The sequence below is a fragment of the Hyperoodon ampullatus genome (genome assembly GCF_949752795.1).
Source record: "Hyperoodon ampullatus genome assembly, chromosome: 5".
Lineage (NCBI taxonomy): Eukaryota > Metazoa > Chordata > Mammalia > Artiodactyla > Ziphiidae > Hyperoodon > Hyperoodon ampullatus.
In genome coordinates, this window is record NC_136918.1 from 61,841,870 (window position 1) to 61,869,828 (window position 27,959).

At 38.0% G+C, this 27,959-nt stretch overlaps 1 protein-coding gene across 1 annotated transcript in view; it reads left to right on the forward strand.

Annotated features, from left to right (window-relative positions):
• The window catches only part of WDR49 (WD repeat domain 49), a gene marked incomplete at both ends in the record, with an annotated part of 136,260 nt that overhangs the window by 70,122 nt on the left and 38,179 nt on the right, over window positions 1-27,959 (forward strand). Inside the window, 4 exon segments of the mRNA XM_079705231.1 lie at window positions 12,830-12,994; window positions 16,161-16,276; window positions 26,267-26,290; window positions 26,292-26,401. Of these exon segments, the coding sequence (XP_079561357.1) occupies window positions 12,830-12,994; window positions 16,161-16,276; window positions 26,267-26,290; window positions 26,292-26,401 (415 nt within the window).

Sequence of the window (27,959 nt, forward strand, 5' to 3'; positions counted from 1 at the left end):
AGCATTTTTAGGTTCATAGCAAAATTAAGAAGAAGGTACAGAAATATTCGGTGTACTCCTGTCCCTCACATGCATAACCTCTTCCTTTATCCACATTCCCCAGTAGAATGGTATGTTTGTTACACTTGATAAAACTATATTGACACATCCTTACCATCAAGTGTAATCACAGTTTATGTAAGGGGTCACTCTTGGTATTATACATTTTAAGAGTTTAGACAAATGTATAATGACATGTCCATCATTATAGCATCATAAAAATCCTCTGTGCTCCACCTATTTATCCCACCTCCCCTAACCTCTGGCAACTACTGATATTTTTACTGTCTATCTAGTTTAGTTTTTTCAGAGTGTCATATAATTGGAATACAGTATGCAGACTTTTCAGATTGGCTTCTATTACTCAGTAGTATACATTTACATTTCCTCTACATATCTTAATGTCTTGATAGCTTATTTTTTTAGAACACTGAATAATATTCCATTGTATGGATGTACTGCAGATTATTTATCCATTCACCTGCTGAAGGACATCTTAGTTGCTTCCAAGTACTGGCAATTATGAATAAAGCAACTATAAACATCTGTGTGCAGGCTTTCATGTGGACATGAGTTTTCAACCCCTCTGGGTAAACATCAAACAGCATGGTGGCTGGATTATATGGTAAGAATATATTTTTCTTTTGTAAAAAGATTGTCAATTGCCTTCTAAAGTGACTGTACCATCTTACTTTCCCACTATCAAAGAATGAGAGTTCCTGTTGCTCCACATCCTTGTCAGCATTTGGTGTTGTCAGTATTCTAGATTTAGTCCACTCTAATAGATGTGTAGTATCACATTTTTGTTTTACTTTGTATTTCCTTGATGATATATGATGGGAAGTATCTTTTCAAATGCTTACTTGCCATTTGTTTACCTTCGTTAGTGAGGCATCTGTTAATGTCTTTGGCCCATTTTTTTAATTGGGTTGTTTGTTTTCTTGTTGAATTTTAAGTGTTCTTTGTGTATTTTGGGTAACAGTGATTCATCAAATATGTTTTTTGACAATATTTTCTCCTGATCTTGGCTTGTCTTTTTATTCTCCTGACAGTGTCTTTTGCAGAGCAGAAAATTTTAAATTTAATGAAGTCTAGCTTTCAATTATTTTTTCATGTACTATACCTTTGGTGTTTTATCTAAAAATTCATCATCAAACCCAAGTTTATTTAAATTTTCTCCTATGTTATCTTCTTTGAGTTTTACAGTTTTGTGTTTTATATTTAAGTCTGTGATCCATTTCAAGTTAGTTTTTGTGAAAGGTGTAAAGTCTGTGTCCAAATTCATATTTTTATATGTGGACGTCCAGTTGTTCAAGGACCATTTGTTGAAAAGATTATCTTTTCTCCATTGTATTGCCTTTGCTTTTTTGTCAAAGATCAGTTGACTATATTTATGTAGTCTAATTTTGTGCTCTCTATTTTGTTCCACTGATCTGGTTGTCTGTTCTTTTACCAGTATCATACTGTCTTGATTATTGAAGCTTTAGAGTAAGTTGTGAAGTCAGGTAGTGTCAATCCTCTGATTTGTTCTTCTTCTGCAATATTGTGTTGCTACATCTGAGTATGTGGTCTTTCACTATAAATTTTATAATCAGTTTGTTGATATCCATTCACAAAGTAACTTATTGGGATTTTGATTAGAACTGCATGAAACATATAGATTAACTTGGAAAGAACAGAGATCTGGACAATATTAAGTCTTCCTAACCATGAACATGGAATATCTCTCATTTATTTAGTCTTTGATTTCATTCATCAGAGTTTTTTACTTTACCTCATATAGATCTTCTACATATTTTATTAGATTTATATTATTTCAGCTTTGTGGATCCTAATGTAAATCGTACTGTGGTATTATTTCCAAATTCCTCATGTTCATTGCTGCTGTATTGGAAAATGATTGACTTTTGTATATTAACTTTGTATCCTGCAATCCTGCAATAATCGCTTCTTAGTTCCAGGAGATTTTTTTGGTCAATTCTTTTAAGATTTTCTACATAGAGAATCATGTCGTCTGCTAGCAAAGGCAGTTTTATTTCTTTGTTCCCAGCCTTTATGCCTTTTCCCCTTTACTTGTCTTATTGCATTAGGCAGAGCTTCCATATAATGTTGAAAAGGAGTGATGAGAGGGAACATCCTTGCCTTGTACCTGACCTTAGTAAGAAAGAGTCAAGATTCTCACTATGAAGTATGATAGTAGCTCCATGTTTTTTGTAGATTTTTTTTGTCGAGTGAAGGAAGTTTCCCTCTATTCTTATTTTACTGAGAATTTTTAATCATAAGTGTGTGTTGGATTTTGTCACGGTTTTTTTGGGGGGGGGCATCTGTTGATATAATCATGTGATTTTTCTTTTTAAGCCTATTGATATGATGGTTTACATCAGCATTACCCAACCTTTTTGGTGCCAGGGACTGGTTTCGTGGAAGACAGTTTTTCCACCGATGGGGCGGGGGGTGGGGGTGGGGGATGGTTCAGGTGGTTATGTGAGTGCTGGGGAGCGATGGGGAGCAGCGGATGAAACTTTGCTTGCTTGCCTGCTGCTCACCTCCTGCTGTGCAGCCTGGTTCCTTATAGGCCCAGGGGTTGGGGCCCCCTGGTTTACATTAATTAATTTTCAGAAGTTGAACCAACCAAATTCTTCTGATGCATTGTTGGAGTTGATTTAAAATTTTTTTTTTTGAAGATTGGTTCAAGATGGCAGAGTAGGAGGATGTGTGCTTACTCCATCTTGCTAGAGCATCAGAGTCAAAACTAACTGCTGAACAATCATCAACAGAAAGACACTGGAACTCACCGAAAAAGATACCCCACATCCAAAGACAAAGGAGAAGCCACAATAAGACAGTAGAAAGGACGCAATCACAATAAAATCAAATCCCGTAACTGCTGGGTGGGTGACTCACAAACTGGAGAACAGTTATACCACAGAAGTCCACCCACTGGAGTGACGGTTCTGACCCTCACGTCAGGCTTCCCAACCTGGGAGTCTAGCAAAGGGAGGAGGAATTCCTAGAGAATCAGACTTTGAAGCCTAGTGGGATTTGATTGCAGGACTTTGACAGGACTGGGGAAAACAGGGACTGTCTCTTGGAGGACACACACAATGTAGTGTGTGCGTCGGGCCCCAGGGGAAGGAGCAGTGACCCCATAGGAGACTGAACCAGACCTACCTGCTAGTGTTGGAGGGTCTCCTGTAGAGGCAGGGGTGGCTGTGGCTCACCGTGGGGATAAGGACACTGGCAGCAGAAATTCTGGGAAGTACTGCTTAGTGTGAGCCCTCCCAGAGTTGGCCATTAGCCCCACCAAAGAGCCAGGTAGGCTCCAGTGCTGGGTCGCCTCAGACCAAACAACCAACAGGGACAGAACCCAGCCCTACCCATCAGCAGACAAGCAGATTAAAGTTTTACTGAGCTCTGCCCACCAGAGCAACACCCAGCTCTACCCACCACCAGTCCCTCCCATCAGGAAACTTGCACAAGCCTCCTAGATAGCCTCATCCACCAGAGGGCAGACAGCAGAAGCAAGAAGAACTACAATCCTGCAGCGTGTGGAACGAAAACCGCATTCACAGAAACATAGACAAAATGAAAAGGCAGAGGGCTATGTACCAGATGAAGGAACAAGATAAAACCCCTGAAAAACAACTAAATGAACTGGAGATAGGCAACCTTCCAGAAAAATAATTCAGAATAATGATAGTGAAGACGATCCAGGACCTCGGAAAAAGAATGGAGGCAAAGATCGAGAAGATGCAAGAAATGTTTAACAAAGACCTAGAAGAATTAAAGAACAAACACCGAGAATAATTAAAGAACAAACAAAGAGAGATGAACAATACAATAACTGAAATGAAAAATACACTAGAAGGAATCAATAGCAGAATAACTGAGGCAGAAGAATGGTTAAGTGACCTGGAAGACAAAATGGTGGAATTCATTGCCATGGATCAGAATAAAGAAAAAAGAATAAAAATAAATAAAGACAGCCTAAGAGACCTCTGGGACAACATTAATTGCAACAACATTCACATTATAGGGGTCCCAGAAGGAGAAGAGAGAGAGAAAGGACCTGAGAAAATATTTGAAGAGTTTATAGTCGAAAACTTCCCTAACATAGGAAATGAAATAACCACCCAACTCCAGGAAGCACAGAGAGTCCCAGGCAGGATAAACCCAAGGAGAAACACACTGAGACACATAGTAATCAAATTGACAAAAATTAAAGGCAAAGAAAAATTATTAAAAGCAACAAGGGAAAAACAACAAATAACATAAAAGGGGACTCCCATAAGGTTAACAGCTGATTTCTCAGCAGAAACTCTACAAGCCAGAAGGGAGTGTCATGATATATTTAAAATGATGAAAGGGAAGAAACTACAACCAAGGATACTCTACCTGGCAAGGATCTCATTCACATTCAACGGAGAAATCAAAAGCCTTACAGACAAGCAAAAGCTAAGAGAATTCAGCACCACCAAACCAGCTCTACAACAAATGATAAAGGATCTTCTCTAAGTGGGAAATACAAGAGAAGAAAAGGACCTACAAAAACAAACCCAAAACAATTAAGAAAATGGTAATAGGAACATACATATCGATAATTACCTTAAATACGAATGGATTAAATGCTCCAACCATAAGACACAGGCTCGCTGAATGGATACAAAAATATGACATATATATATATATATATATATATATATATATATATATATATATATATATATATATATATACTGTCTACAAGAGGCCCACAAGTGGGGTTTTTTTAGACTACATATATATAGTTGGTCTTATTTTTGATCTGCTCTGACAATTTGACTTGATTTGTACATTTTGACCTTTGACATTTTAAGTGATTATTGATACAGTTGGATTAATATTGATACAGTTGGATTAATATCTACCATATTTGTTACTGTTTTCTGTTGGTTGCACTTATTCTTTGCTCCTATTTTTTTGTCTTTCACATTTTTTTTTTTGCCTCTTGTGGGTTTTTGTTTGTTTGTTTTTGCGGTACACGGGCCTCTCACTGCTGTGGCATCTCCCGTTGCGGAGCACAGGCTCCGGATGCGCAGGCTCAGTGGCCATGGCTCAAGGGCCCTGCCGCTCTGCGGCATGTGGGATCCTCCTGGACCGGGGCACGAACCCATGTCCCCTGCATCGGCAGGCAGACTCTCAACCACTGCGCCACCAGGGAAGCCCTCTTGTGGTTTTAATTGAGCATTTTAAATGATTCTGTTTCCTTTCCTTTCTTAGCATTATCAGTCATATATATATATTTTTAAAACTTTCTTTAGATTGCCCTGGAGTTTTCAATATACATTTATAACTAATCCAAGTCTACTTTCAAATAACACTATATTGTTTCACAGGTAGTGTTAGTACCTTATACTAATAAAATAATCTAATTCCTCCCTCTTGTCCCTTGTATCATTGCTGTCATTCATTTCCCTTAAGTACATAATTTAATTATATACATAATTACACATTATGTATATACATAATACATATTAAATATATAATTTAATACATTGTTGCCATTATTGGTTTGAGCATACTGTTACCTATTAGGTCAATTAAGGTTAAAACAAAAGTTTTTTTAATCTTCACTTATTCTTATTCAATATTCTTCCTTTCTTTTTGTAGATCCAATTTTCTGACCTATATTAATTTTCTTTTCTCTGAAGAACGTCTTTTAGTCTATTTTGAAGTCAGGTCTACTGGCAACAGATTCCCTCAATTTTTCTTTGTCTGAGAATGTCTTTATTTCTCCTTTAATTTTAGTTATTTTTGCAGGATACAGAATTCTGGGTTGGTGACTTTTTGCTGTCAGCACGTTAATTTCACTCCAATCCCTTCTTGCTTGCATGTTTTCTGAGAAGTCAGGTGTAATTCTTATCTTTGTTCCTTTGTAGGTAGGGTAGGTATCTTTTTCTACTGGCTGCTTTCAAGATCTTTTCTTTATCCTTGATTTTCTGTAGTTTGAATATGATATACCTAGGTGTAGTTTTTTTGCATTTATCCTTCCTGGTGTTATGTGAGCTTCCTGAATCTGTGGTTTGATGTCCAACACTAATTTGGGGAAGTTCTCAGTCATTATTGTTTCAAGTGTTTCTTCTATTCCTTTCTTTCTTCTCCTTCTGGTATTCTCATTATGTGAATGTTACACCTTGTTTAGTTGTCCCACAGTTCTTGGATACTGTATTTTTTTTTCAGTCTCTGCTCGCATTGCTTTTCAGTTTCTTTTCAGTTCTGTGATTTATCCTCAAGCTCAGAGATGCTTTCTCCAGCCATATCCAGTCTACTAGTAAGCATGCTTCATTTCTGTTACAATATTTTTGATCTCTAGCATTTCTTTTTGATTCTTCTTAAGGATTTCCATTTCTCTGCTTATGTTACCCAACCCATCTGTTCTTACAAGCTGTCTATTTTACCCGTTAGACCCCTTAGCTTATTAACATTAGTTGTCTTAAATTCCAGATCTGATCATTCTAACATCTCTGCCATGTCTGAGTCTGATGCTTGCTCTATTTCTTCAGACTACGTTATTTTGCCTTTTAGTATGTTTTGTAAATTTTCTTGATAGTCAGACATGTTGTGCTGGGCTAAAGGGACTGATGTAAACAGGCCTTTCGAGATGTGGTGGTCAGGTGGCGGGGGAGGGAGTATTCTATAGTTCTGTGATTAGGTTGCAGTCTTTTAGTGAGCCTGTGCCTCTGGACTGTGCACTTCACCTATATGCTTCTCAGTTGTCTTCCACCCTTCGGTGAAACAAGAAGGCTAGAACTAGCTAGAATTTTGTCTTTTCTTTTCCCATATCAGTTAGGCTCTGATGAAACCCCAGCAGGTTAGGCTCTGTTAAACAGTGTCTCCCGAGGGCAGACCTTGTTAAGAAGAACAGAGTTGTCTGACGTATTTTGAAGCTGTTCCCTTCCCTCTGACCCTGCCAGAGCATGAGGCGATTTTTCTCTAATATTTATAGGGAGAACCTGGTCCATAATCTCAAAATAAACTCATAAACTTGTGGAGGCTCCCCTATCACCAGCTCCCAGAATTTTTAACTCTCAGACTTGTCCACTTTGAGTCTCCAGTGATTCATAAGTTACAGTTCAGGTTTTCCTCTCTTGGCTCTGTTTCCTGGGGAGTTTTCAGTTCATGAGTTTCTGCTCTGGTAGGTTGTGATTTTCCCGATCTGCCTGTTGGTCTCTCCGATTTGGAGGGCAGTGATCTGCCCTGTGACCTCACTTCTCTTACTGATCTAAGAGGAGTTGTTGATATTTCAGTTTTTCTGGGTTTTTACTCATGTTAGGATGGAGTGACAACTTCCAAGCTTGCAGCACCAGGACCTGCAAGTCCAATGCAGCCTCAACTATTTTTTGAAGTAGTTTTTCTTAGCAATTTTTTAGAAGGAGGGACATAGTGAGGTTTTAGAGTCAGAGTTCCTAATGTTTTCCATTGAGCAAGTAATTTAATTTCTCTAAGCAATGTTTTCTTATATGTAAAGTAAGAATTATAATACCTCCTGTGTAGATTTTCTATGAAAGACAAAGAATATTGTGTATAAAGATATATAGAACAAAGTGGGAGTAAAAGCTAAATAAAATTACCCCAAAAAAGGGAAGTGATACTTTTCTGACTTCATACCCTAATCCCTGTGGGTGCCTACTGATTGGGGGAGTGTTCTGAGCACCTGTATAATGATCACAGGCGGTCACAGCCCGTGGTCCTTCCCATTATTCATGCTGCCTAAGCCTTGCTGGCCTCCTTTCTAGTCCTTGAACATGCCAAGGACACTCTGTCTCAGGGCTTTTGCGTTGCTGTTTCCTCTTCCTGGGACTCTCTTCACCCAGGTATCTGCATGGCTCCCTCCCTGACCTCTGTGTATTTCTTCAAATAATTCCTCAGAGCCCCCAGCTTTTCACCCACTCTCAGTGATCTCTACCTCCTTCTTGGTTATATTTTTCTCTATAATGCTTATCACTGCTAAACATCGTGTGTGTGTGTGTGTGTGTGTGTGTGTGTGTGTGTGTGCATGCTTTTTTTCTCATTTAGTTGCATCTCTCCCCTCTTCCCTCACTAAATATAAGGGCAGGAATTTTTTACTGTTGGATCCCCAATGCCTAGATCCTGTGCCTTGCATACTGTAGGGGTTCGACAAACTACAGGAATGAGTCTGAAAGATCCAATTACAAATTAATCTACAAAGAAGTGATATCTGATAAATAAGATTTATAAGTAGAGAATGGCTGCCTTAAAATATTTGAATTCTTTGTCTGTACCAGTACCCTGAGATATTATCATTCTCCTCACCTCACTACTTACTGGTAAGTAACTTCTAGAGATTTGATGCAAAACAGAAATAAAGGAGACAACCTGCTTTATATTATGGGACCACAAACAGCACTGACTTAAAAAAGTAAAATTATAAACAGCAATTAAGTAAAATGTCCTGATCCCTTGGTAGCCAGCAATATCTGCTGCTGCAATTTTTGGTTTTTCTTGCTTAGACCTAGAATTTGAGATGCTTATAAAAGAGAACAGAAGTGCTTATTGTCGTTGGAATAGCAAAAAGACAATTAGGGGACATGGATAGAGCCTCACATATCTTAGAATTGTCTGATTGGCTGTGACAGCTTCAGATGAGAGAGACAAAACAGACCCATATGTTCCTAAACAGTTATTAACTCAGGTACATAAGGTGGAGCGTGCCTCCATCAGAACGATTTGCTCACAGGGTCCATTTGCACTGAAGTGTAGTTATTAGGAAAGTGCCGTTTCTGCTCTGCAGACGCCAAGGCCCTGTCCTCAAAGGTTAAGGTCTCATCTGATAAGAAGCAGCCAGGAGGAAACTGAAAACTTAAAGGGACTTGGTATCATCAAAATGTGGCATATAAATATGATGCCAATACTTATTCCTGGCATTTATTGCAGATGAAAATAGCTTGCTAAAAACACGGTCCTCACGGTCCTGTAGTCAAACCACTTCATCTGCCAAGTGATGGTAAACGCCCTCCTTTCTCACTTGACTTGGAACATCTTTTCACCTGCCTTGTTATTCTTGTATTCTGATATTGTCATAGTTTGAGCAGATTCTGGTTAATACCAGGTGTGTGTTTGTGACATAGTCAGTCCTTGCATTTCAACACGTCGTTTTCCTGAAGACTGCACCTTAAGGTAGATTGCCATAAAATGAAATCTGACTGGCTATACACTGTTGTCATTATTGATTCCGATTTCATGAGAAATTGTGAAATGAGTAAAGTGCTGAAAAGTGATGAACAGTATGTTGGGGTTCAGCCAGGTAAGGCAGAGGAGGGCGAGTGCAAAATAGCAAAAAGCAAAGGTTACTAATTCCTGATCGAATGTCTGCATTAGATAAAAGTGGTGGGTGGATGATGAAATGCTTTGTAATGTGCGTGATACCAGTCTTAAACAAGTAAGCAAGTCTTTCTTTGAACATTGTTTACTTTATTTTGCCTTTTTTGTTTCTATCAGGGAATACCCATCTTTTAGTACTGAAATGCCTAGCATATAATAGATGCTCAATAAACTCTTTTTTTTTTTTTTTTTGCAGTACGCGGGCCTCTCACTGTTGTGGCCTCTCCCGTTGCTGAGCACAGGCTCTGGATGCGCAGGCTTAGCAGCCATGGCTCACGGGCCCAGCTGCTCTGCAGCATGCGGGATCTTCCCGGACCAGGGCACGAACCCGTGTCCCCTGCATCAACAGGCAGACTCTCTACCACTGTGCCACCAGGGAAGCCCAATAAATGCTTTTTGAATTGAAATCATAAAATCCCCTAACCTTTTCTTCAAAGACCACTATCAAAATTTTTACTCATGCTTGGAATATTATGTTTTCATGGCTTTATCTTTAATGAATACAATCCAAATTCTTAAATAGTTATGTGAGAAAATTCCAAGTGTGATATAATTTTAAATTTCAACGTACATCTTAAAAGCTGGTTTCTGAAATGTAGCTGTCTACATTCACTCTCATGGTTGGAAGAAAATAAGACATTAAATGTTTTTCTTAAATTGATTCAGATATGAAAAGGGATATGAGTCCAAATAAAAGGTCAGATGATTAAGCTTAAATAGAATAGTAACACTAGCTAACTTTTATGACATTTATTGTATGCCATGAACTGTGCTAAATGCTTTACAAATATTAGCTTACTTAAACCTCTTAAAAATGGTTTAAGGTAGTGACTCTGATTCTCTCTGGTTTATAGGTGAGGAAACTGAAGCTTAGAGAGATTAAGTAATGAATCCAAGGTCAGACACTAACATTTAAACTCAGGCCTGCTGGCGTGAGCCAGTGCTTGACCACCATGCATATTGCACAAACCAAAACAAATAGAAACACAGTTACATGGAATGATAATTAAAGTGTTAGGTCACATTATTATGAAGATCCAGGTCATTTGTTCTAGAAATTGCACTGTAGCTTAATAACGGTAATTAAACTTTGAAGCTACTTTTGATTTCACAGAGAGAAAATGTGTAGCATAGACATAGTTTTACATCATTTAAGAAATTGTCTGATTAAGAGTTGTAATATCAGGGGAAAAAAAGGTCTGTGAGAGCTCCCACACTCACGATCAGTTCTTTGCTGAGGCATAAAGATTGCTAAACGGTGGCCCTTTCATTTAGTCCCTCCTCTTCTTTTTTACCTCTGGGACTACTGTCTCAGGTGAGCATCTCCACCTGGACTGATACAGCAGCCTCTAAATGGTCTTCTCACAACCTGTTTGTTTTCCACACTGCTGCCAGAGGTACCTTCACAAACCAACCAACAAAAATGCAATATCTCTCTCCTCCTTATTAAGAACAAAGAGATTGTTCCTAATTTTATTTTGAATCATACCTGCTACTGATAACCAATGAAAGCCATGAACCCTTTCCCAGTTAAAAAAAAAAAAAACTGTATACACACTACCCATTATTCTCTGGCATTGCTCATTAGGGATTTCAAATATCTGTCGTCAGTTTGCTTCTTCACCTGATATTCCACCATTTATCTCATCGTCTGTACTCTGGCTCCATTACACTTCTTACTGTTTCTCATGCTTGGAATAGCCTCCAAGTTCTGTCTTCTCATCACTCTTAATTATCTGGGGTAGGTTGCTGAAATAGAGGAAGGCCTTATGATGTGTCTGTCATAGAAGGCCCAGGATTCAAACCTCATTATATAAGCTTGGGAATGGTACTTAACTGATTAGAATCTCAATTTCATCACTGATAGAGGGTGATAACATAATTTTACAGAGTTTCTTTAAAGATCAAATGAGGTAGTGAGTGTAAAGGGCTTGGCACTCAATAAATACATGTTCCTATCTTCAACCCCTGATTGATCCTCCTCACCTTTTATCCCCATTTCCCCCTCTAGTGAATGGATTTGTGGTTTTACTCTCTGTGCCCCCAGATCACCCAGGAGTGATACCTCTAAACTTGTAGGATTGTTGGGCATTTATTTACTTCTTGTCTGTTTCTCCCTCTAGACCAGTAGTACCTGACCCGGTTGCATACTTAAATAACCTGCGGAGCTCTTTAAAAATTCCACTGCCTGATCCAATTAAGTCTGAGTCTCTGGTCTGGTACACAACTGTGATTTTTAAAGTGATTCTAGTGTACAAGCCTAGACTATAGACCCCTTGAGAGCAGGGATGCATCAGTGAAGCCCCACTGCTCCCATGGAGCTGGCACCCAGTGGACGTTCAGTGAATGCCTGTAGAGTGAATGAATAAGTGAATGAATGAGTGAATACATGTATGACAGCCAGTTATCCAGGCCTTCTGAACATACATTTGATAAACTTTAACCCATTTAATTATGAAAATGTGACATTTTAACATATTCTTAATACATTTATATTTATACATTGGTAATCAATACCTAAGTGGATAAAGATGCACTTTAAATTTTCTTAAAATCTAGATATTGCTTCAGGCAACTTTCTGTCTACACATTTTTATGTTTAGTGTTTTTTTGTTTTTTCTTTCATTCCTTTGGGTCCGAAAGTCATATGGGCAGGGTAGTTTTAACCTATAAATCTCTTAAAGGATGCCTAAATACCTAGAGCTGAAATTAGCAGTCTACTTGACACTATTAAATTTCTTACTATGGAACTATTATATATAATCCTATCCCTTCTTGCATTTGTTTGGTTGCCTTCCTCTTGGAGTGTATATGCAGATTTATATTTAACCTTCCTGTGTTCTTTGTTTTTAGTGACCCATCAAAACTTGTGTTAGTTGTAAACATATACACAGTACCTTGAGGAAAAAAAGAAAGGAACTAACGGCATTAGAAGCAGTAACTCTAGCAACTTGCTGAAATGAACTCTTCCCCGTAATGGCTGGTAGTGCTTTATTTTCTGAATGCTAAATGGAAGCTAATATATGATAAAAAGTTTCTTTTCATATAGTAAATAGTGTCAGAACATCGTGACTGATAAAATCAAGTTTCTCATCTAAATGTGAAAGCTATATAAGTTTATTTCAGTAGGATTCGATTTCAGGATGGCCTCTAGACACTAAGCTGAACAGTGGGTAAGGAAAGAAGATTCCTATCTTCTCTGATAAAGAGAATCATGACTTCATTACCTCAGTTCTGGCCTAGAAATTGAAATGTTATCAGCTTAACAAAAAGAAAGCAAATACATTACGAAATTGTCACTGTTGGGGGATCTCACTAGTGGAAATGCACAGGCTGGATATCTTATTTAAATAAAAATGGTGGATTCTGGAACTATATTTAATTTCTCTACAGTGTTATTTTCTTGTAGGTAATCAGTTCTGATGCGGGGTCGACTGTTTCCTTCTGGATGATAGACACTGGGCAGAAAATCACACAGTTTACTGGTTGCCATGACAACGCAGAAATCAGCACAATGGCCCTCGATGCAAATGAGACACGGCTTTTGACTGGCAGCACAGATGGGACTGTAAAGGTGTGAACACAGTGACGCTTTTCTATCCAGATATGAGGGGGCTAAAATATTGTGTGAGGAGACATAGCTTTGGCTATATTTGTGTTGGTATTTTTGGCCTTTCAAGAAGAGCGATGAGAAGATAAGAAGAGCTAAATAACCCAAACCATCTAATAACAAAGCTGTTAGGAAAATAAACCTCTGAGGAAAAATGAATAAATGATTTTTCTGAATAAATTATTTAGAATCAAAATACAACTTGGCTTACTTATTTCAGAAAGCCATAGAGGACCACTCTGGGGAATAAGAAGCCTGAATAATTTTCATGTGCTTCAGCTAATGTCTCTAGTTTTCTTTTTCTTTTTTTTTTTTTTTTTTTGGTATATAAAATGGAAATCAGGGCAAATAAGTAAACTTTAAAAATTGCATAGATGCAAATTTTTTGGAAAATGAATATTTAGAAATTAACCCATTTTGTAATCTGCATTTTTATGTGAAGGTAAGACAGTAAAGAAGGAAAGTAGGAAGAACAATCATAATCTTATTTATTATCCATCCTAAACTAACACTATTTTATCCTCTCAGTTTTTTAATTTTGTAACTATTATTAATTTCTTCTGGGAGGAAAGTGGTATTTTACTTTGCAAAGGTGATCGAAATTTCAGGCAAAACTAGATACTTACAATCTGAAATCATGCTTACCAGTGAATCTTCTCTGTTCTTCTCAGCTTCAAGAGAGATGACAGTGTTGGATGGGAGATGACTTGTGACACTCTGAGGCAACAGAAGGCAGTTTCTTGAATAAGCCTTGAATGGTTCTCAAATTTCTGTCATAACTGGGGTCAGAAGGCTGTTAATTAGATGTACCTTCTGTGTTAGGTTGTAAGATGCATTCAGGTAGGCTGCATGGGAGGGTAGTGGAAAGCTACTTAGATATGTAGGTAGAACATTATGGAAGTTTGGGGCAAGTATTCTGGGAGATTCCAGGCTGCAACGGTCAGTGTGAAGCATGTTGCAGTGAGAATCTCTAGAAATCAGCAGAATGTGGCCTCTGGGAAGGGTAATGGCGTGAGGTATGGACTGGGAGCATGTGTTGAAGTAAAGTAATCTAGTTCATGGGAGAACTGGTAAAATGTGGGAAGGTAATGGGATAATCCCAATCCTAGTAGTCAAGGTAGAATAAAACAAGAATAACTGGAACTGGAGTATTAGACAGTTGCTTAGGCAAAAGGAACAAGTGAGAATCCCACTTACCAGTCCTTGGATACAAGGCTGAAGTGAACAATGAAGGGAATGGATTAGATTATTTTTATCCCTCTTTTAGGAATAACTGGTCATAGAGTCTAGGGTAGGGAAGACTTGTAGATGGTTGCAAAAATGGTCCCAGCTAAGGGTCACAGCTTGATAGGATCTGGAGACAGTCAGGTCTTTACAATACTTTTTTGTGGGTATTATTTTAGGTGGACTTAGTAAGAGCCATATTTAGAAGAGAACAAAGTGATGTGGGTGAAGAGCATGTATACCCCTCAATGTCTCAGCTCAAACCTTGACATATTAGAAGTTAATGTGAATTTAGTATTACAGTCACAGCTTTTGAAGGTACATTTATCTTTATCACAATAGCACAACAGAATTCTGAACTTTGGCAATTTCAGTGTAGGTATGTAGGATGCATAAATCAAGGTTGAGCTGCGCTGGCCATATTCTATGAAGAAACAAGAATGAATGATATTTTCCAATCTCATTTATAATTTAGAATCTAAAACCCAGTACCTATGCAATCAAAGATTTAAAAGTATTGCCCTATTTATAACAGTTTTGACGTGTCTGTTTTTAAATTAATTGTTTTGAATAATGTATGCACACAATAAAATTTTAAACATAAAAGGGATATACAGTGCAAAGAAAGTCTCTTTCTCACCCCTGTTCCCAGCTCCTCCCTTGTGGCTACCAGTGGTACTAGTTTCTTGTACATCTTTCTAGACTGTGAGCACCATTTTTTTTCTCAGTGGCAGTCCACTGTCCATGCTGTTCTGCATTTTGCATTTCCCTGTATTGGACATTGATTCATATGAATGCAAACAACAACAATAATGATGTTAGTTAAATTTTGTCACATGGTTACTATGAACCAGGCACTGTGCTAAGCACTTTACATACACACACCTCTACGTGGTTGGTACTATTATTATACCAGAGGAGGAAACTGAAGCCCAAGGAGATAAAGCAACTTGCTTTAAGTTTCTATAGCTGGTCGACTCTGGGCAAAGCTTGGACACTTGGAGGTGACTCATTCTTCTTAATAGTTACATTATATGCTACTGTAAATATTCCATATTCTGATGTTCAGTCTCTTGTTAGTGACCAATTAAGTTGATTTAAATCTTTAGCTTTTGTAAACAAAGCATCCAGAATATCCTTCAACCTATGTCATTTCATACATATGAGTGTCTCTGTGTGATGATTTTCTAGAAGTTGAATTTTTGAGGCAAGGTGTATATGTGTTTTAATCTTGATAGAAGGTGCCAACTTGCTCTTTGATGATGAACCAATAATGTTTCATAGCAGGGCTTAGTTTTAACTGCTGGTGACCTAATGACCTTCTCTCTTAAAGTACACCCATCAGGTCTACATCCTCACCCACTGTCTGAGGAGGTAAACTGGAATTGCTTGTGCTTCTGTGGGCTTGGGTCTGGCACTCACTGTCAACAGGAGGTTTTACTGGCAGAAGATAGGAAACCTAGGACATGATGACTGTGTTTCAGGCTCTGTATAGATGTTTAAAATTCCAAGCATGCCTGAAGAGTAAAGGTCCTGTGTCATAAATGAGGAAACTAAAATTTAGAAAGACACTTCGAGAAAGAACCAGGATTTTGACAGACTCCAAAATGTGGCTTTTCATGATTTTGTATTGTCTCCCCCTAAAAAATATACACTTATTTATAGCCTTTGAATCAACAATATTAGAATAGACTGATAAGGTTACAAAATGAGTAATAAATATAATAGCTAAATTCAAATGGTGAGAGGATTTTCTTTAATTATTATGTATCTCAAGTGAATCAACCCTAGTCCAGGATGTAAACAAAAACGTGTAAAATAATCCTATTACACTCTGTTAATGTACTCATTGAAGAAGACATTTTCTTTTCTTGTCTCAAAGCTGATTTTAACATTTCTCTTGAAGGTCTGGGACCTCAATGGCTATTGTCACCACACACTAAATGTTGGGCAAGAGGGAGCTGTGGATATTTCACACATCCTGGTTCTTAAGAAGACAATCCTGGTTACAGTCTGGGACAGGTATGATGTGCTTCATGCAAAACTGTAGGAAGGTAAAAGAAAGTTTTATTTAAATCAAAATCTAAAGGAAAAAAGAACATAGAAATCCTGACTGATTCTGGGTCTTTAACTTGCTGGTGACCTAGGTGAGTGAAACTCTATTTGGAATTGACTGAATGCTTGTGAATAAAATATTTTATGATCACGTAGTTTGAATGGCTTTGAGAAGTGTTACATTGCTTTCTCCTGGCTTTGGGAATCTTCTTCTTTAACCATTCCAGATAGAAACGTAATACCACTTCCTGGGGATTAAATCCAAAAGTTTCCCAAATTTTATAGTCAATAAATTCTTAATGTATAAATTGCATTCCTTCAACTGTAAAAGGAACTCATTCCTTCTTCTCTTGTTACTTAGTTTAAATGACAGCACAAGAGGGGAACAGCCTGCGAAAATCTATGTTAGCACCTCCTTCATATCAGTGCAGAGAAGGGCCTTTCACAGCCCACTTACTGTGTTCAGGAGCAATTTTGCCATTCATTATAAGGAAAATTACTTTTCTTTCCTCTTTCCTCTAGAGAACTAGGGGATCATAAATGGCCTTTTCTATGGCATTGTATAAGCACTAGGAAAATTAAAGTGTGATGTGTTTTGAAAATATATTGTCCATAAATTCAACCGTTCACAAAATATTGCTCTAATAGGTAATTTGCCCAGGATTATTCACTATAGAAATATGATCTTAATGGTTTGAAGTAGGACTAAATCAGATTTTATACCTAGAAAACCAGCAGTATTTATTTGGGGATTTTTATCAGTCATAGGGAAGGCTTTTGCCTAATATAAATGTAAACACAGACTAGAAAATATAGTGACACACACACACAGCTTAGTTTTCAGGGGCAGTTTGACTATAAGTTAAGAAAGTATAGTTCATTAATTATAGTTCTTAATAGCATGTATATTCTACATGCTATTAAGAACTAATTTAATCATCCCCACCTTTGAAAGACACAGCTTCTTCACATCCCTGGGAGCAATCATGATCCATCAATGACTCATAACCACTCCAGCAGACTACAGCCTAATGATCTCTATAATTAGGCTATGGCAATGAATAAGTGAAGTTCTCTAATATCATGGCAGGGTAGATGTGTAATATACAGCTGAGCCACTTTAAATTTTGAACGTAACAAAAAAAACTTTAAAAATTAATCAACGTTAGTCAAAACTATGGAGACACATCATTTTCTTAGTTATATTTTTTATACATCCGTGGCTAGAAATAGCATCAAATGTGAGTTTTTTTAATTGGTTACAGGGGGAAATTTTTTTTTTTTTTTTTTTTTTGCGGTACACGGGCCTCTCACTGTTGTGGTCTCTCCCGTTGTGGAGCACAGGCTCCGGACGCGCAGGCTCAGCGGCCATGGCTCACGGGCCCAGCCGCTCCGTGGCATGTGGGATCTTCCCGGACCGGGGCACGAACCCGTGTCCCCTGCATCGGCAGGCGGATTCTCAACCACTGCGCCACCAGGGAAGCCCAGGGGGATATTTTTAAAGATTAAATATATAGAGTCATTCAAAAGTGGTTTAAAAGAACACCCAATGATTTGATCTGTATTGGTGTGTTTTGCTGAAAGCCTTACTTTCGGTTTCAAGGTTAGTAGGATTCGCTGGCAAAATAACCACTCTACACTCAAACAAGAATTTAGAGAGAGTTTATTGAATTAACAAAGATTACAGTATACTAATTAAGAAAAGAATAGTATAACTAACTAAGAAAGAATGGTAAAGACAGGTTTAAACATCACCAAATTGGGGAAGCAGCTATATCCAGATCCAAGCAGCGCTGGGAAGTCCCTTGAACAGCAATCTGGAGTCCCATTTGGGAAAGTCCCGGGCGGTGTGTCCACCCCATTGCTGAGACTTCAGTTTGCCGCTCAAAGGAACCCAGCTTTTAGCGCCAGGCCACAGGCTGATAACGATCAGCCTACGTGCAAGTTTGCAGCTCTGGTTGTTGTCATAAATGCCTTGGTCTTAACTCTTAAGTCTGAGAATGTTCTTGATCCCCGGGGGCTGGCCAGTCCCTCAAGGTGCAAGAAGTCCCATGACTTACTCCCTGTCTTATCTAATGGTTTACAATGTGTGCTTGTGCCACCCCTGCTGGCCTGGGTGTAGCTCAGCAGTTTGGCATGCAGCCAGCTTTGGCATCATTGTCCCATCAGAGAGAGGCCTAGTGCCACCTCTGAAGCCTGAACAGGACTACTTTACTAGCTTCCCCAACATGGTGGGTGGTCACTTTGTATAATCTTGGGGAGGAATTTTTGGGAGGATTGAAATGAGTGGAGGAAAACTTACCACTCCTCTCATTTTCCTCCATTTTTTCCATCTTCCACAAGGTTGTCAGGACTTGGATCCCTGTGGTTGGAATTGAAAGTTGAATGAATGCATTCTCAATTATATTTTTTTATTTTCATGTTGATGAATTTAAAAATTATATTTCCTAAGTAGAAGGTCTTACATTAGGATGGATTTTGCAGGATCTTTGCAGGGTCTTTTTTTAGCCAAGAGGCATTAGGCAAAAGAGGCAAGAGAACAGGTCGGTTTTTTGGTTCTGGCTTGGGGAGGATGGTCCATTAAGCCAACTCCATAATAGTTTAGTGATTTGAGAAGAAATAACTGGAAGATTGACCGTCAGCTTATTAAGCTTTCTTTAAAACCCAGAGGAGGCTGTTAAGTTATACTGTAACTTTAACTTTAGGCTCTATTTAAATAAAGAAATTGGTCTGATAATTCTGCCCAAGATGGAATAGAAGTTACATTTATTGAGTTAGGTACATAAGTATGCCATCCAATTTATTTTATTCATAGTGCTTTGTAGCATTACGCACTTTACATACACTATCTAACCTAATCCTTAGCTTCTTCTCGGAAGGTAGGCAATATTTTATAGATATCTCAAATCTCTATCTTCAGCTCTTCTCTCTCTAAGATCACTTATCCGTTTGCTTCCTGGATGCGTCTGACTGCAATCCCAAATTCTACATATTCTAAACTGAATGTATTATTCATTCCCTTTCCCCAAATCTGCTTCTTCTCTTAGATTCGGAGCTTCAGTTAATTGCTAGACACCCTGTTCATCCACCTTTGTTTTCCCTTCTCACTCAACTTCACAACCAAGTAGTCTCTAAGCCTTGTCTATTTTATATTCTAAATATTTTTTCAAATCTGCTCCTATTACTACTAAACTGTATAATTCAGAGCATCATTTCTACATACACGAATGTCACAGCCTTCTTATTTGTCCTTTCCTCTAGTAATGCTTCCCTTTTACCTCTTAAATAGATTTGCTCATTTTAATGATTTCTACAGTGATTTCTTTCTACGATGTGATCTGTCTATGTCACTTCCTTGTTTAAAGCTTTTTAAAGTGTCTACAAAAAAACCCACGAAACGCCCTCTGGCCTGGACTTTTCTGAGCTTCATACTCACCCATTCTTGTGTACATTCTAAACTCAAATAACAACCTGCTGTCAGACTGTTTCCATACAAACCGTACTGTTTCTCAACCCCATGCCTTTATTCTCTCCCCTTATCTAGAACGCTCTCAAATATTTTTCATGTGGCTAATGTTTATTCCTATTTCAAGTCTCATTCATATATCTTCTCCACCAGAACATTTCTCTTTACTCCCAGGGTGGAAATATGCCCCCTTTTGTCTTTGTGTTATTTAGTTTCCTGTACTTTATTTAACCTAGGAATATATATACTGAGCATTTAATAAGCATATATACATATGCTATATATATATTTTTTTCTGGGGCTTATTAGATGCTCAATGATATTTGTTGAATGGCTTAATTAACGTTTATTGAATAGACAGGGAATCTGAGGATTAGAGAGATTGATTACCCAGTAATTATACTCCGAATTAGAGGAAAGCAGAGTAGCTATTCAAATCTATTCTCTCATTACAGTAAGCCAGAAAGCTAAGTATTACCAATTCATTTTCACAAAGGGGGAGGCAAGGCTTGAAGAGGTTGGGTAGCCTGGCCAAGGCTAGCAGGCAGCCGAATTAGAATTCTATGCCAAGGTCCATGCTCTTCCCACCATTCCCGAGTTACAGATGGAGTCATTAAATCTTGGGAGATCAATTATATTCTTTTAAATAAATAATATGAATGAGTAGGTTGGTCATGTCAACACTAATGAATCAGTTTTGTGCACTTGAAGAAACACATAAAACCCCACACATTTATCAACTTAACAATACCTTAGAATTTTAGCTTACCATGATTTTTCCCCTTTGCTTTCCACAAATATCTTTAAACTACACCTAGATGGAAAACATGGAGTTAGGAACGATGATGGACTGAAAGTGAAGAAGCAGGATTCCTTCCTTCAAGGGCATCACATTCTAGTTGGGGAGTCAACACATACAAGGCAAGATATGGAAAATGGACTGTGAAATGGGCCTAAGCAAAGCCTGAATCAGAGAGCCCGTGCTGGTTATTTAGAAATATGACCTTTCATATCTAGAGAATATTTCCATCAGAAAAAAGCCCCAAATTCAGAACTTCTAGAAATATGTTTCTTATCACCTTAAGCAAAATATGCTTAGAGACAAAGTTGTGAATTGACATAGGGTCAGTTAAAAAATACCTGGTTAAATACCTAGCCGTATTTATGTTGGTAAAACTAAGTGAATAGATGATCAGTTACCTTTGCATTTGTTAAAAGTAGTCATTTAATATGTATAGTTCTGGTGAAATCAAATAATCATAATTGTTTAACATTTGATCTTATTTTTATCTTAATTTTATGCCCTAAAATTTCATGATTCTGTATTTGCAACTCTCTGTAGAAATAAACTCAAGCTCTTTGTTTTCCCCACTTTATTTCTCTTCTTTTAGTTAAAGGAGAAACCTCTCTTTATGAAGGTTTTACCTCTGTAAAATATCTAGACTTATACAAATAAAAAGAGAATCTTTCATATAATTTCAAATAATTCTGAAAATATGATTGATAGTAGCGTCCTTTAAAAAGCAAATGGTCAGTAAATAGCTGTTGATATAATTTTATTTCTAAAAGTATTTTTCAGGGAAATGAGATTAGGGATTTGAAGTTCCTCAACAATAAAACTTATCTATCACAAGATATTAAATTCTTAATAATTGCCTTGCTAAGGAACTATACATAATCTTATATATGACTCAGTCAGTTTCTATTATTAGGATAAGAATCAGAATGAAAACTTCCAAAGTTGTGACTTATTCTGAATAATATTGTTGGAAGCTAGGAGGGGGTGAGTATGTTTGAAATTCACAAATAACCCTCAAAACTAATTTTGTGACAGTTTCAGTATCCAAAATTGGACTCCGCAAATTTTAGGAAAAAGAATAAAAATGAACTGATTTATTTTGACCTCACTTTCTATCTCTGAGATAATCCTTTTGGCCTAAAAAGCAATGGATTGAACACAGATACGTTCTTATGATAATTGGACTAACAAAACATGAACAGTTAATCTCTGAGGGAACAAATAGTTGACTGTGTTCTTTTGTTCTCACCATGACAATTTCTACATGATAAGTTTTGGTAAAAGTTATTTTCCTATCTCATTCATCCTAAAAGAAATTGTTTTTTAAAACATTAAAAAAAATTTTGCCCTGGACAGGTAAACTAATTTTGCTTTCACAGAGTTGGTCATCATATCTAAATTCTGAATTAGAGATAAGGTCGGCATCAGAAGAAGACACAATGACTCAGTAGCAGTACTCCCAGGATTTCAAATGTGAGGTGTGGAATGGAACTAGTAAACTCCTTCAGTGTCAGAAAGAACAAATCTCTCAGACTCCTAAAATGGCCTAAAGATTGGCTCATTCTGCACTTCAATTTTACTTTTGGCAAAAGTACAAACTTAAAAAAAATAGTTATCTTGGAAATGTACAAAGTAAGAAATACAGGGTGGATTCTGAAGGTATTTTAAGGATAACTGTCATTTCAAATGAAAGTTTCAGGTTAGGTTTCAAGGGAAAGGTGGCAGCTAATTAGTTTCTCACCATTTTGACACACAAGGTCAAATATCAGAAGGGCTTTTTATACCATCTTATGAAAAGGATTTTGTGCCTTTGGGTGGTACTCCCTAAATATACCTAGTTAATATGGATAGCTTGGCAAAGAAGACATCTGACATTGTATTTTGGCTGAGAGATAATAGAAGAGATATGGACTGATTGCTTCTCTCTCACTCCCACCCTCACATTCTCCATTCCCAAAAGGTAACCTCTTCAACCAAACTTACCAATAGGTAGAGAGAAAATTAAAAATATATGCATATAAAGCTATTATGAGATTAATGACAATTTCAGAACTGCAAATTACCTTATTTATATTATCTTTTCTTGCTAAGCCTTATATTAATATTAAGGTAACATTAATATTAAATTATTGATTTAAAAATAAAATAACTTATATATTGATTCAGCAAGTTTTTATGAAATGCCTATTATTTTCTAGGTCCTATTCTAGGCACTACTGATGCTGAGGGGAAGAAACAAAGTCTTTGCTCTCCTAGATCCTATTTATGGTAGGAGAGACAGAAAAGAAACAGACAAATAGCACCCCAATATCACATAATGATAATGTAATAAAGAAAAATGATGTAGATGAAGAATGAGAAACTCAAGGAAGAGTCTTTAGCTTGGGTGGTCAGGGAAGGCTTACCCAAGGAGGTAACATCTGAGCAGAGAATTTTTCCTTCATTCACTTGACAAATATTTATTGAATATTTAATATGTGTAGGTCACTATGATTGCCACTGAAGGTTGTAGAATAAGACACGATCCCTGGTTTCTGAGAGCTTACAATCTAGCAGAGGAGCAGAGACTATATAATATTAATCAAATGTTGTAAGTAAACTGCAAATGATGTAAGAGGTCAGAAGAGGGAAATATTTCTTTCAGCACTAGTTATTAAGGAAGACTACAGAACAAGATAGACTTAACAAATGGGTGTGTAGACAGGTAGATGTGGGTCTGTGTGTGAAAGGACATCCATGGAGGAATGGAAGAACCCATCATGAATAAAAACAAAGCAGCTAGGGGACTTCCCTGGTGGTCCAGTGGTAAAGCATCCGTCTTACAATGCAGGGGACGCGGGTTATCCCTGATCAGGGAACTAAGATCCCACATGCTGCGGGGCAACTAAGCCCACACGCCACAACTACTGAGCTCACGCACCTCAACTAGAGAGCCTGCTGTGCCACAAACTACAGAGCCCACAAGCTCTGGAACCCGCATGGCACAACTACAGAGCCCATGCGCCCTGGAGCCTGTGTGCCACAACTAGAGAAAACCCACACACCACAGCTAGAGAGAAGTCCGCGCACCACAGTGAAGAGCCAGTGCGCCACAGTGAAAGATCCCCATGCCTCAATGAAGATCCTGCGTGCTGCAACTAAGACCCGAAGCAGCCAAAAATAAATAAAATAAATAAATAATAAAAATTTTTTAAAAGGCAGCTAGAAATGCAAAGCATACTTAGAGAGCAGTAAGTATTGCTTGGCTTGAACCTGAGATGTGCTTCAGAAACAGCCTCTGAATACTCCTAACAGCTCAAAACAGCTCCTACAAGCAAGAAAGTTATTTGAAAACTTGCATTCTATCTATAAAATCCAGGTGAATTTTACATTCCATTTCATGAATGCATGTATCCTTATTTTTAATATAAAAATATTTTCCCGGGCTTCCCTGGTGGCGCAGTGGTTGAGAGTCCGCCTGCCGATGCGGGGGACACGGGTTCGTGCCCCGGTCTGGGAGGATCCCACATGCCGCAGAGCGGCTGGGCCCGTGAGCCATGGCTGCTGGGCCTGCATGTCCAGAGCCTGTGCTCCGCAACGGGAGAGGCCACAGCAGTAAGAAGCCCACGTAATGCAAAAAAAAAAAAAAAAAAAAAAAAAAAAAAAAAAAAAAAAAAAAAAAAAAATATTTTCCCTAAAACCCTTTGAGTAAAATGAACACTTAGGAAGGCATGCCATATTTACCCTGTGGCTTCTAGTAGCCCTCTCAAATAGCTGGACATTCACATTTTACTTTGAAAACCAAGGATAGAAAGATAGAGGGAAAAACTCTAAAAAAGTTGATTGGATCCAAATATTATTAGATCTTGAATAACAGGCCCCCAGACATTTGAATTTTGTCATGTAGGAAATGGAAAAAACGAAGAAATGGTTTTTAATAGGGCCTTAGTCTTCTTACCTTTTGATCATGCTGTTTCCCCACTCTGCCTAGAGTGACTTCCTCTTCCAAATCTTACCCATCCGTTATGGTCCAGCTCAAAAATACTCCCTTCACTCAGCCTTCTGTGATTTCTACACCTGGATTTCCGTAGCAGTTGGTCAGTACTTCCTTGGCACTTATCACATTTCACTTTGCATTTTAGTCACTTTATGTTCATGGCTCTGTCCCCTGCAGCACCATGAACAGGGACTTCCAAGGAGAAAAGAAATGCTTGTAGAATGAATGTATATTAAGAGCTCCTGAATGGAATGATTAATCTGGTTGCAGGATGAAGAATGTACCAGAGGTGGGTAGCTTAGAAACAGTGAAATGGGTTAAGAGGCTATTAAAATTTTTCCACCATGAGCTAGTGAGTGCTGAGCTAGGAAGCTGTCATTGGTTATTTAAAATAAAAAGGAAGGAATGAATATGTAACATATCACAGAGGAAGAATCTGAGTATTTTATTTGACTAAAGAAGAGAAAGGCATGCAGGAGGGTGGAGTTCTGGTCTATTAACCAATTTTGGGAATTTAGGGAGTCCTCCTGTGGAGCGAAGATGAAACATTTGGATTTTTGATATGTTGCTGATGGAAAGCATAATGGAACTGTCAGCTGTCAAGTGGGAGCAACTCACCACTGGAAAAAGTTCTAAATGTAGATAAATTTAAGAGCCATTTGTACAGAAGTGAGATTAGAAATGACGGTGGTATACAAAATCTCTGAACAAGCCCTTTTGAGCAGTGAGAGGGGAGTGGAGGAATGACAGTGAGTAATGTCCATATTAACGAGAGAAACAGAAAAGGGAGGTGAAGTAGAGAGCAAGGAATGAAAGGTTGGGGAGGCAGGAAGAGAAGCAGGGTGTTTGGAAACAAGAGTTTCCAGGAAGAAACTCACATCCATCAGAGGGTGAGGAGTTAGTTACACTGGCAGGGCAGTTGGGAGACCTTTAGCATGGGCAGAATAGAAAGCAAGATTTCAGAAAGGTGAAGAGAGGACGTGGGTGGAGACACCAAGCCTGGGGTTACAAATGCTCCTTTGAAATGTGTGTGGCTTTAGAAGGAGGGAGAGGCTTACCAGAGGCTGGGAGCCAGAGTTGCAATCAAGAGGAAACAGGGTGGCCCCATATTTTGATGCCCCCCAAATTTAACTTTAGTCTCCTCCCTTCCCTACCAGGCACAAGACATTTCATTCTCTGTCTTTTCTGGTCTGTCCTCAGATTCACCAGAAGTGCCCCAGAATACTGACCTTTTCAAAACTACTGTTTCTGTTGAAAACATATCTGTCCTCCATCCCATTTCTTTCAAGTGGCATTTTCAAGTGTTCCACAAATATAGTTCCTCGAGATGCTGTATGAAAAAGGACCCACAGACTCTACCCTTTTTTATTGTTACTGTCAAAAACCTTTTGGTGGTTCCATGTTGGAGAAGTTTTGTTTTAGGGTCTTGGTTGTGGATAATTAACCTGATAGATGCATGCATCGTTGGTTTAATGATTATGAAAGGAAGATTAACCTTCTGATATTAAATATTTATAATTTACCAGAGGATTCAGGAGAGAATCCAAAAGCAAGTTCAGTGTGGGGATTCATCCTTATGGGTGACACATAGGGATAAAATTTGGGGCAGCAGCATCTTTTAGACCTCTCAAATCACACCATCCAAGTGCATGATGGGTACTCAATATGTATATCACTTTTATATCCACAGCTAAATGCTATATCCTTTTTTACTAGGGCTATTACTCTGTTTTACTCTAAGTAAAACCTTCTATCAGTTTTTCATCCAGCCTGAAGAATGGAAGGGAGGAGTGCAACACCGTAATGATATCGTATGCACTGCATTTTTACCTCCACAAATTCTTGTTTCAGGTTACTTGAACCTTCACTTGACCATCAGTTGTGAAAATTGTATTTTTTTGCCTCACTCACTTTGAAAAAGGGTTTTCTCAACTGCAAAATGAAAAGATTTCTTAAAGAAGCAGTCCTTGCCCTTAGAGATACTCTTGGTCCTTATTTCTAGGGCTGGGTGATAATGGTTATGACCGTCAGCTCCTGAGCTTGGCTACCTGGCTTCAGATCCTGGTTCCACCACTTGCCACTACCTCATATGGAGAAAGTTATTTAAACTCTAAATTATAATTGTTTCTGATTAATAATGATATATCAGTATCTTGGTTTATAGTGAAGATTGCACAAGATAATCTGTGTAAGGGTTTAACCCAGTGCTCACAATAAGCTCATCAGTAAATACAAACTTTTATTTTCATTGTCCTTTTTTGAGGAGCAGCATTAGGGCTGTTGGGTACAAATCACACTTCTGTGGTACTCAGGTATTTTATAATGGGAACACATTAACCCTGTGGCACAATTTAGTCTAAATAACATTGGTTAAAGACTGGTCTCATGAAACGTCTACAAATCCAAGCTCTTGAAAGGATCTACAGGCATACTTTGACATGATATATTAAAGAGGATCAGAAATTGCTGAATCATTTCCAGCCAAAGAAATCAATTTATAAAGACAGATTGCACCATGAAATTATCAAGTCTGTATTTTGACAGACTAATTTTTTTTTATAGAACCAAAAATGTCATCAATTAAGAGGAATGAAAAATTACAGGAAAAGAGCTTGGATATCTATGAAGTGTTGCAATACAAGGTTTCCTGCTCTGTCTACATTTAAAGTTTCATTGTTTTCAGAGCTTGCCTGATTATCTTCTGGGGGGCCAACTCTGCAGTTGAATTTGCTATGTAGCTGCTGGAAGTCTACTCCCATGGACAGCTAATCCATGGAAACCCATCATCCTTGGGCAGTTTGTGAGTTACACAGGCTGCCCTCTCCAGGACAATACAGAGTTCAGCATGTATTACTCTCTTCTCTCTCCAAATCCCAAGAAAGACACCATCAGTACAGCCCACTCAGCTCTTGTCTTCTGCTCTCTATTTGATGTTGGCACTCTGCTCACTAGGGAGCTTTCCTCACTGGGCTGCTGAGAGCAGTGGTCTGGGCATGCATGGCTCCTCCCGAGACAGGCTTGGTCAGACTTAGCCTTGATATTTGGACTTTTCTATGTTTTCTGTAATGAGCAGTAGGGAAGGACTTTGTGTAGGGAAACTTTTAATATTGGAGAAAGCAGCATTCAATAAAGGACTTAAAAGAGAAGGAATTGAAAGAATACACACACATCAACTATACTTCAATTTAAAAAAAAGAACACACATGCACACACACACACACACGAAGAATGTAGGAAACAGAAACTCAGAAGGACTTAATTTGTTTGCCCTCACTCAATAATAAACAAATATGATAAAAATTATTAACACTTTTTCAGTATTAAAAATATAATAATATGCTAGGCACTAAGTGCTTTTCATTTTTCATAGCAGCCCTATGAAAAAACTAAAATTATTAACCAAGGTTTA